This window comes from Silurus meridionalis, chromosome 6 (genome assembly GCF_014805685.1).
Source record: "Silurus meridionalis isolate SWU-2019-XX chromosome 6, ASM1480568v1, whole genome shotgun sequence".
NCBI classification, from domain to species: Eukaryota; Metazoa; Chordata; class Actinopteri; order Siluriformes; family Siluridae; genus Silurus; species Silurus meridionalis.
This window is the reverse complement of record NC_060889.1, coordinates 33,412,758-33,424,705: the sequence shown is the minus strand read 5'-3', so window position 1 is coordinate 33,424,705 and position 11,948 is coordinate 33,412,758. Positions and strand designations below refer to the sequence as shown.

General features: G+C 39.1%; 1 protein-coding gene across 1 annotated transcript; it reads left to right on the top strand.

Moving 5' to 3' along the window:
* Window positions 1–1,199: 1,199 nt before the first annotated feature.
* Window positions 1,200–3,177, top strand: LOC124387574. The gene is made up of 2 exons (XM_046851983.1): window positions 1,200–1,210; window positions 1,509–3,177. The coding sequence occupies exons 1-2, from the start codon at window positions 1,200–1,202 to the stop codon at window positions 3,175–3,177; spliced, it is 1,680 nt and encodes a 559-aa protein (XP_046707939.1).
* The last annotated feature ends 8,771 nt before the right edge of the window (window positions 3,178–11,948 follow it).

Genomic DNA, 11,948 nt, shown 5'->3' with positions numbered 1-11,948 from the left:
AATAATGAATGTATGTTGAGTTGTTTTCAGAGGACAGTGAATCTGTACTGCTATACAAACTGCACATTGACTACTCTAAAATATAAAATGGTTGCTGAAATGTGAGGGGTGTACTGCCTTTTGTGAGATAGAATATGTATTTTTTAAAACATTTATAAATATCATCACATGCTTTACAGGTTATAAATAATTATATTGCGGAAAATAAAATCCTGCTTTGTGTACTAAGGCAAATTGACTGTGTATTGACTGCACTCGGGACTCCGACTCCTGATCTGAGCGTGACAGTAGGTCTATAATGGGTAGGGCTGAAAGCTGTATTAAGTGCCTCACTCACAGGCTGGCAGGATGTGGTAGAATGAAGGGGCAGTTCCGGGAAATAGGAGCAAAGCAGAGTTTTTTCAGTAATGCAATAAAATCCATGGACAAATGGACCAGCTGCTGATGTAGGTATTATCATATATCAGAGGATGAGTTGATGAACAGAGGAAGGTCTGGTGCCACAGTCTTGACAGGAATTTTGTTTATGCAAGGAAGAGGGCGAACAAAAATAAGGGGAATTCAGCAAGTTGAACTCAGGATAAGAGGGGAATTCAAAGAGCGGAATAAAAAGCAGCAGCACACAGTATAAATACAGGAGAGATTCAAAGCTAGATCAGATCATTCAGACACATCTTGATGAACTGATCTCAGGTTGATTGCCATTTTGTGCAACAAAGTCTATTTCTGCGTTTCTTATTCACAGAGTCTGTGAGTATTATTTTGTGTATTAATTAAGTGTTGATTTGTGTTCATTTGAGCAGTCTGTATGGGTGTGACTGTATACTCAGTGTAGCTTAGAGGTGACAGTGTGATTTTACAATATTAGATTTATTTTGTACTTTAGGAAATCAGAAAATATTGTATGCTGGACCTGCTATAGATTAAACTGGAGCGCAACACAAGAAAATAGTAAATAATATTAATGAAATAAATCATCACATGATGAATAAGCTGACTGTTACATCCTAATTACTGCAATTACTAATACAACTCCTCTAAAAATCTGAATTTATACTTTGAAAATCACTCTATATCCCTACAAGAAAAATGTTTTGAATAGCATAATGAATAGATCTAATGGATGATGTTTATTCTTTTCACAGGTCTTTCTGTTTATTAGACTTGCTGGGAATTTTCACTCCAAACGTCTACACATTATGGCTACTGGGTAAGTGACCAGTTGCACAATTAAATGTGTTTTAGGGTTTTCTTTATATAAATGTTATAATAAATACAAGTTAAAATATATTTGATATTTCAAGGTTTATGCAAAAGTAAAAAAATAAAAAAATAAAACGTTAGAGTTATTATTTTTTATTATTATTCATTTTAAGAAGTGAGAGAAATTAATTGATATACCAGTAATATATCACATAATGGTTGAGAGCACAGAAAAAATTGGATAATATAGAGGGAAACTGTCATATTAAATTACATTTTCATAAATGTTAATTTGATTTCTCAAGGTTGCAGACTGCATCAGTGGCCGTACGTGATGCAATACAGAAGAGTTATTTGATATCCTCTACTGCTGGAGTTTCTCCTGCACGATATCGTCTCCTCACCACCAGAAGTAATCTTGATGAAAACGGATCAGTAAGAAAATGGACATTTGGACAGGGACATGTCAACATGCAAAACAAAATTCTACTGATAGTAGGAGAAACTGGAACAGGCAAAACTACTCTGATCAATGCCATGGCTAATTATATACTCAGGGTGAAGTTTGAAGATGAAGTGTGGTTTGAGATTACAGAAGAGGGAGGAGATAATGATGTGACAGATCAGTCAAAAACTCAAACAACTAAAGTCACAGTGTATGAAGTCTTTGGTCAGGACAACCCAATCTGTCTTACCATCATTGACACTCCTGGTTATGGAGACACCAGAGGAACAGATCAGGATAAACAGATTGCTGAGAATCTGTACAAACTGTTTCGCAGTGATTCTGGAGTGAAAGAAATTGATGCAGTGTGTCTGGTAGTGAAGGCATCTGAGAATCGACTCACTGACAGACAGCAATACATCTTTGATGCAGTTTTGTCTTTGTTTGGTAAAGACATCGAGAACAATATTGTCATTTTTGTCACTTATTCAGATGGAATGCCTCCAACAAATGTGATAAATGCCATTAAGCGAGCAGAGATTCCCTGCAGGAAAGATGAAGAAAATGAACCTGAGTGTTTCTTATTTAACAATCGACAAACTGAGAAAAGGAGCGAAAAGTATAACAGACCTCTTCAGTCAGCTTGGGAACAAACAGAAGACAGTTTAAATCATTTCTTTGACTCACTGAAAAATGAGAACAGAAAAAGTTTGGAGCAAACTAGTGGTGTTCTGTCTGAGTCCAAACGACTTGAAGCCTGTATTAATAATCTACAAAGCCGTATTACGTTTGTAGAGTGCAACAGTAAAGAACTGGTTCAGATTCAGAAAGCTCTCCAGAAAAACAGAGAAAAGATTGAGAAAAATGAAAACTTTACTTTTACAGTAACCAGGTATTATAAAGAAAAAGTTCTCATTGAAAATGCTTCATGGTGGGACAGAAAGGCCACCACATGCTCTGTCTGTAAAGAGAACTGTCATGAGTATGGCTGCTGGGCAGCCTGGAATGCTGAGTGGTGTTACGTCATGAAAAAAGGCCACTGCACATCATGTACACGTAAATGTCACTACACTAAACATGTCAGCGAGAACAAGAAATATGTGATACGTGAAGAGGAGACCACGATGACATATGCTGATTTCAAAAAACAATATAAAACCAACAGTAATTCAGCATCAGGTGTCACATATGATTCTGAAGCCTTAAAAAATGTTGAAAATGAGCTTGAAAGTGAAAAGAAACAAGAAAAGGAGATGAAAAGCATAGAGTCTGGACTGAAAGAAGATGTGAGCAACATTGAAAAGGAGAAATCTAAGCTGGTGGAAGAAGCCTACACTGTCATCATTAAACTGTTTAAGATTGCTTTAAAGCCAGATTCTGCTTTCATTATTCAGGCTCTTGACTTCTTGATCCCTCGAGCTGAGGAAACTGGAAAACCTGATCTTGCTCAGAAACTAGAAGAGATGAGAAAAATTCGACCGGAATCAGAGGAAAGAGTTCATGCTGCAGTGGGGTATAAAATGAAATAGAAAGATAAATATTTATTCCGGGTAATAAATAAACTCAGGAGAGAGAATGACCATGTAATGTTGAATAAAGAAGGGAATTATTATCAGAATCAAAAGTGCATTTTTGTCAATAAATAAAATGCACTGTGTTTATTCATTAATACTGTTAATCAATATGTAATCATTACATTTCAGTAATCAGAAAAAATCCTCTTACTCCTTTTCTGAGCTTTACCTCATTATGAATTGCAGTGGAATCTTTACCTACATGTAGAATAATAAATGTGATATTGTAAACGAGTAGATTTGAACTTGGTGTAGTTCATTAACTTACAGTGTTAATTCTACTCTTGATTGTGATCTGTGTAACTGTTTTTCTGATTTTCTCATTAAATATCTGCTCACTGAAGTTTGTCTGAGTTGCTTCTTTCTGACAAAAACATACATGTTCTATCAAATAACCCTGAATCTTCAGCCAATCATCATCTAAATCCTATTACTATTATGAATAATATATATTAATGATATAGTAATAATATAGTGATATAGTAATAATTATAAGAATAATATAACCACTTTAGAACACCACATGACTGTCTACACATATACTGTTATGTAAATGTACTAAATGTACTAAATAGTAATCAATGCCAACTTTTACACAGCACAAAGAACTTTATTATTGTGAACAGAAATAAAAATAATATAAAATTATGTATCAAGAATGTCCATTTGATGTAACAGCTTTACCGAGGTGTCGACAGTTGTGTGTGATCTTTCTAAGACAAACGTACATCATTATCAAATTACACTGGATATTTGGCTATTTATAATTCAGCTTATCTTCCATCTTCTTCTTCTTTTTCTTATTATATTTTCTTCTTCTTATTATTATTATTATTGAATTATTATTATTGTCTTTTAAACAAGTGAATTGATATACGTTTTTGGTAGTGTCTATGCCCCCTTAGTCACAATCCGAAAGACGAGGTTCTTTTTCTGATATTTATTAAGAACTGAATAAAAGGATAAATATAAAAAATACATTCAGTTACAAAGAAAGACAACATTAAATTTGGACAGAAAACAGAAAACAAACTTACATACCACTTTGCCTGCTTGTAGACTAAGAGTGGTAACTTCATGCACAAACTTATTTTTTAATTAAACATATCTTCTTTACAATAAACATAGCAGCTTTCAATGCTCATCGTGGCTTTCTCTTGCATGCGGTGAACAGGAAGTGACCTGTACCGCTAAAAATGATGGGATACACATTAATATAACCCAAAAAATATCACATAAATCTTAAAAAATCAAAAACTTTAGTCTACCAGTCAAATATACATATTATAAAAAATGTTGAATTATAAATGTTTATGACCGCAGATACAGTTTCACAGTCAATACAATTTGGGGGATTTTTTTTATTAAATTTTTAATGCACATAATGCCCACAATCCTCATTTATTTGGTGAATAACATGCATTTATAATAAGAATAAAGGTAGTCTTTTTTGCCACATGGAATGCTTTATCCATATTAAACCTGCTGATGGAGCATTTTTTTGTCACACAGTTTTTCTCTTTATGCATCATTCCTTGTCTTCACAAAATGGTAAATTTCAGAAAAATGTATATTTTTTAGATAAAGTTTCACAATGCGTAACACAAATATCAAGGTAAATGATGGACATGGTTTTTATGTTGTATTTTTATTTATAAATTTTTCTATTTTCTATCTTCGTTTCATTCCGCTTGCAACAGGTGTTTCATTGACAAAAAGCGCCTGGATGCGGCAGAGAAACGTGTCATACAGCATCCTGAAATTCAAGATGCTCACAAAGACCAGTCTGTGTCATCAAGTAGTAGTATCTCAACAACTGAATGTCCTAAAAAGAAACTTAGGTCCATGACGGCCTGCCAGTAGCTTGTGCAGGTCCTGTGCTTCCTGCCTTGTGCATCATTTGTAAGAAAACGGACAAGTACATTACTGTGGCAGGCAAACGACAGAAGGACCATCTTTCACAGGCAGAAACGTTGTGTGCACTTGGGCACACACACACACACACACACACACACACACACACACACACACACACAAATTTTAACGTTAAAGTTTTATGCTATATGCTGGATACCATGGCTAAATTTAAATTACAATTACATAGTTTACAAATTACTTATTGTTTTGCATACAGCTACAACCAAAATACAGTGGAACCCGGTTATCTCGACCTCGGTTACCTCGACAACCCTATTCATTTGACGTTTTTGAAGTGGAACCGCCAAATTCTCTTTTTCTAAGCATTTTTTATCGGTTATGTCGACTTTTTTTATGTCGCCAAACCCTAATATCTAGAGCACAAGGGGGGGAAAATTTTGCCATTTAACGCCGGTTATCTCGGTGCATCCGCAGAAAAACTCGTGGAAGTGGCGGAAAAATCAAGTCTTACAGCTGCTACAGGTGTTGTATTGTATACTGGTGAATCTCTGCTGTTAGTTAGTGCACATATGCCTTTTATTGTTACATGTTATGCAATGAACGGGAGGAGAAAGCTGTGCTTGGCGGCACGGAACATGTGATGACCATCCAAAATCATAGAATAAACACCGGCAGGATCGGGTGGGGGGGAATCCGCGATGCGCTTTGGGAAGAAAAGTGCAGCCGTTGAGAGAGTGCCGGTGGGAAGGCACATACCGGGATACGCATGTGCGATAACAACGACCGCCGTGAACCAACATATACCAAGAATAACGGACAGTGAGAGTGTGGAAGTTTAAATAGGAGCTGGTGATGATGATAAACGAGCACCATATGTGTGCGATTGAAGCGGAGCTTCAGAGAAAGCGGCCAAGAAAGCACCTGACACGCTGAAGGGGGCCGAAGGGGGCGTGGCAGGTGGATTCCTGACAGATAAACATGTACTGTATGTATTTTTATAGCAAGCATTCATCAAACAAATCGCGGCAACGCTGTTGTGTAAAAAAAACCTTCAAAAACATGTGCATGCACATTCTCATTTATTAACGCACATGTACATAAAGAAATTTTTATATTATAATATTATATTATAAATTTTTAAATAAAGAAAAAATTGTTATGTTTGATTTTATTCTGTGTTGCTCGGTAAATGTTGACACTGCAAGTAATAACGTTGCATCCGTAGTTACCATAAGGCTGAAATCAGGCTAGGATCGGTCTAAATCCCAGTTAGATAGTGAATAATACATCAGCTGAGGATTTTAGAGATACGACTAGCACTTGGCGTTAGTTTAAGTGTACTTAGAAGCGTGGAGGCTAACAATATGTATTTCCATTTAGAGTAACATTTCTGATCACTCTAAATAGGGTCAGCCTCAACCTCTGATTATTTTAATATTATTCTATTCATTATCTGTGGTTAGAAATAATTATTGTAAAAATGAAGTGTCACCTCTAAGGGGACTAAATAAAGTATGTTTAAAGTTGAGCACGCAGAAAGCGGCCGCTTAAGCATATAGTCCAACCTCTGGCAGCGACCAATACTGATTCGCTTATGACCGTTGTCCAGTATATTAATTATAGGGCCCATACTAGGATCATGTGCGACTATGAGAACCGAATGAATGAGTGTAATGCCAGAGCCTAATCAGAATAACTAATCAAACATCAATCAAAATTATACTATTGGTAAAATAACAACCTATACAAATATTTATTATGTTTTATCTAATTGGAGTCAGATAAGAGGTCAATAACCAAAATGAAGTAATACATTAATCCAAATCTTATTATCTAATGTGAAAGGAAAGACTAGAACGCGCGAGAATCCTTCGCCACGCCTCTGGAAACCGCCGTTGGACCAGTGGGTGGTTCCCCGCCTTACAGTCTGCATCCGTGCCTCGTGAGTCGCCGTACAGGTGCGGGTCAATGTGCAAGGGACGTTACAGTGGGCTGCTGTAGTGGGCTGCTGTAGTGGGCTTTTGCTTGCTGTGTGGCTTTCCTGCGCTATGTGCATCGTTTACACAGCTTTGATGTTGGCTTGACTGTCTGCTTTATCCGACTGCAGCGGTTCCACACTACATCATCCATGCTCTGCTTTGCCTGCTTCGTTCTGCGTTGTCTGTTTCGCTGGGTTCAGCTGGGCATTTTTAATCTATGTTTCTGTTCTCTGGAGCTTCGTGTTACTTCCATTTGGCACCAGCTGATTAACATTTTGCTGCTCCCATATGCTAACAGTTTATTGTTGCAGCATTTAAATACCTGCAGGATCAGCTGGTCTGCGGGCATGGTGCTTATTTCCAATGGTAGTGTGAGTAACTGATTTAGAAGTGGCATGTGACCGGATATTCATTACCTGACTGTCACTAGCATTGCTGTTTATTTTCTTTTTTGGTTATTCTTTGTGTTGTGATTTAATCATTTATTTTTGTATTATCTTTATTCTTTTTTGTTTATTATTTTCATAACCTTATTGGGTTGAGGTTTTCCTACTTTCATTGAAATCCATTTTTTTATTGGTTTGAATTTGTGGTATAATGTCTTTTTGTTTTCTTATTAATCAAGTGTAGTTGTGTTTTTAATTTCTTTTGTGTTATGTGAATTGCCTTTCCTCTGTTAATGTGTCTCTGTAAGGATTTTCACTGGTTTTCTAACTATTTCAGCCTGCTTGTAATCTGGTAGCTGGGGTGACTGGACACGGCGCCCTAAGTAACAATCAGTTTTTGGGCAGTTGACTGTGTCGAGAGCCAGGCTGTTGTATGCGATGCTTGTTTCAATTTATGTGTTTTAAATTACTTTTCTGTCTTTTCTTTTGCCTTCAGGAGTGGGGTGGCCAGTGGCAGCAGATTAGCATCTTGTGGTGTTGGGTTCCTTACCTGCTTTGGATCCTGTGTGCTCTCTGCTTAGGACATCAGGCCTTCTCCCACCCTGAAGTGTTGTTTGTTTTTTTCTGTTTTTACTATTTGATGTAGTGAATAAATTTGAATTTATTTTTAGTTGTTGTTATTCACTCAACTCTGGTCTGATACCTGACCCAGTCGTGACGAACCTGTGTGCTTTAAGGTTGAGGGCAGTCCCGGAAATAGCCCCCGGGTGGCGTAGTCGGTACAAATTACTAGATGGTAACGCCACATTTGGCGTAGTCGGTACAAATTACAAGTTGGCATCGCCACATGTGGCATTGAGAATGCATCAAATTTAAACTCTAATTATTAGCATTGATTTCTGAATTACAAAAAAAAATTAAAATTAGAATCAGGGCACCAAACTGGACCTGTCACCGGGACTCATAAATTATTGCATATTAGCCATAAGCATGAGCTCCATATCAACTCATTAGATGTCCTGAGATCCTTGGACTCCCAGCAAAGCCAAATAGGTCTGCAATTGGGTGGGTGGAATTACTGTATCTGGGCTTCCACTTGGGTCATGAGCAGGTGCATACATCTTGATACAGACATGATATGACAGCAAGCCCAAGACCATAATACTAAACAGCTGGCTGATTTTTTTTAAAGGTTTGCATTTTATTGGAAATTACCAGCCCACTGACTTGCCTCATGATATGATCCAGTGAATTTGGTCATCCAAATAGGCTTTCTACCAAAATCAGTTTTGTATGAAGTATTTGCCTGACTTTTTTTCTGTTGTTCTACAGTATTATGCATAAAAGAGAGAGAAGCACACAGTGCTTTATGTGAGGAAAGTGAGGAAGACCAGCCTTACAGCACAAGTGAGAAGGAGGAGCACCACACTTCTACAGCACAATTGAAAAGCAGTGTTTACCACTAACTGGGTGATCCTCACTCTTTCCAATACCTTCCCTTTTACCTTTACTCTAATCATGCATCACTTCAATGCCACAACTGCATGAAGGCTGGGTGTTCATTTTTCTGGTGTATCATATCGCATATACATGACACACACACGACACATGCACATTCAACCTGTGTGCACTTCCTGTGTTTGGTGACGTAGCTTCCTGTGTTTGACTTGTTTGCCGCGAGTTCCGTGTTTGTATTTCTGCTGGCTTTTTCAAACTAAACTTTACTATTTATGTCATGTATCTATCCTTTTTTCCTCATTAAATAATCCTAAATTGTTTTTTGTCTTGCTGACTTGTCCCTGTAGCTCGTTAACTCGACTAACACTAGTGTTGACTACATTCATTGCCTTTATCATCACTCTCACACTCTTCGCTATTATAAGCACTATGTTGGTTGTGCGTCTTCCTTTGAGTTGCAAACGGTGGAGTTGGTGCTGAAGGATTTGGAGAAACAGATCTGTAACCTACATGTAAAGCGGGCGCAGCTGTGTGAGCGGAAAGCGGCACTGGAAACATCTTGGGCAGATGCTCACTCGTCCCAGGTAAAGTCTTGGGTTGAACCTAACGCTCCCAGCACCTCAACTCCGGGTGTTTCTCTGCCCAGGCCCAGTGCACCTACAACACATCCCGCCCAGATATCGTTCACTCCACCATCAGTGCACCACAGACCCTGGATGCTGCAGCAGCGGAAGACGTAAGTGTTTTAGGAAGAGGTAGGTCTTTGCTTGAAGATAGTCAGGGACTCCGCTGTACGGACATCTAGGGGAAGTTCATTCTACCACCTCGGTGGCAGAACAGAGAGAAGCCTTGAAGTGTACTTACCTCTCATTCTGAGAGAAGGTGGTGCAGCGTGGTGCAGTGCGAAATGTGATGAGGTCACTGAGGTAAGATGGTGCTGGTCCATTTCTGGCCTTGTAGGCAAGCATCAGTGTTTTAAATCTGATAGATGCAGGTACTGGAAGCCAGTGAAGGGAGCGCAGCGGTGGGGTGGTGTGGGAGAACTTGGGCTGATTGACCACAAGCCGTGCATCTGCATTTTGATTCATTTGCAGTGGGCGGATAGCATTCAGGGGAAGAGAGTTGCAGTAGTCCAGTCTTGATATGACAAGAGACTGAACAAGCACCTGGGCAGCCTGTGTGGACAGAAATGGTCGAATCCTTCAAATGTTGTAGAGAAGAAATCGACAAGAACGAGCCACATTAGTGACATGTGGAAAGAAAAACAGTTCATTGTCCATTGTTACCCCAAGGTTACGAGCAGTGGCTGAAGTGGAGAGTAGAGAGTCATGTTATTTGAAGATCTTGATCTGGAGATGAATCACCTGGGATGACCAGCAGTTCTGTTTTGCTGGGGTTGAGTTTTAGTTGGTGAGCACTCATCCACGAAGATATGTCTGTCAAGCATGCCAAGATCCGAGCGGAAGCTGTGGTATCTGATGGAGGGAAAGAAAAGATTAGTTGAGTGTCATCTGCATAGCAGTGATAAGAAAACCCATGCGAGGATATCTTTACCAATGGAGTGGGTATAGAGGGAGAAAAGGAGTGGACCAAGTACCGAGCCTTGTGGGACACCAGTGGTGAGTCTGCAGGGGGGAAGATGTGGATCCCCTTCATGTTACCTGGTATGAGCGACTTTCTAGGTAGGAAGCAAACCATTCCCATGCTGTTCCGCGGATACCGAGGCCCTTGAGGGTTGACAAAAGTGTCTTGTGGTTGACCGTGTCAAATGCTGCTGAAAGGTCCAGGAAGATAAGTACAGAGGACAGCTTGGCTGACCGAGCAGCATGCAGTTTCTCAGAAACAACCAATGTGCCGCTTTGAATCCAGAGTGGTTAGGATCATGGAGGTTGTTCTGTGAGAGATAGACAGACAGTTGGTTAAAAACAGTGTGATCCAGAGATTAGAAAGAAAGGAGAGAAGTGATACCGGTGTGTAGTTGTTGATGTCTGATGGATTCAGAGCAGGCTTCTTCAAGATGGGAATGACCTTAGCTTGTTTGAAGGTAGGTGGTACATAGCCAGATGTTAATGACCTGTTGATGATTGTGGAGATGAAGGGCAGGTGTGTGATGGTCTGAAGCATAGTTGAAGGGATTGGATCCAGAGGACAGGTGGTGGGATTGCAAGATTGGATGACTTGCAGTATCTCATGTTCTGTTAAGGATGAGAAGCTTGACAGAAACGTAGTGGATTGTCGGCTGTGTTGTGTAGTCATTGTTGGGGAGGAAGTAAAGGTCTGGCAGATTTTCTTAATCTTCTCATTATAGAAGGAGGCAAAGTCATTAGCAGTCAGGGAGGATGGAGCAGGTGCAGCAGGGGGTTGAGTAGTGAAGAAATGATGTTGTGGAGCTTACAAGGATCTTGTGCAAAGGCCTTAAGCCTTTCTTTGAAGAAGGCAGTTTTGGCAGAAGTCACCTCCAAAGAAAATTTGGTCAGGAGTGCGCGATAAGATGCGAGGTCCACATCGAGTTGTGATTTTTTTCCACTTTCCACTTTTTCCACTTATTGCAGTTAAAACTAAAAAATGCCAGATAAGCAAAAACAAAAAAAGTTCTAAAGGCTAAAGGTTAGTCTTTTAAACATTAGATCACTTGCACCCAAAGCACTCATGGTAAATGAGATGATCACAGAAAAGAATCTCTCAGCACTCTGTCTCACTGAGGCCTGGATTAAACCAGATGATTATATGGGTCTAAACGAGACTACACCGTCAGGATATGTTTATAAGCATGAGCCAGACTGGTCGTGGGGGAGGTGTAGCAACCATTTATAGTGCCTCTCTTAATGTTAGTCAGAGATTAGGATTCAGCATTAAATCATTTGAAGTGCTCGTTCTTAAAGTTGTACTTTCAGACATGCATAGAAAACTCGCTCTGGTCACCGTGTGCAGACCCCCAGGGCCCTACGCTGATTTTCTTCAAGAGTTTGCTCATTTTCTTTCAGACCTCTTGATCAATTTTGATAAAGTGCTGCTTGTAGGAGAT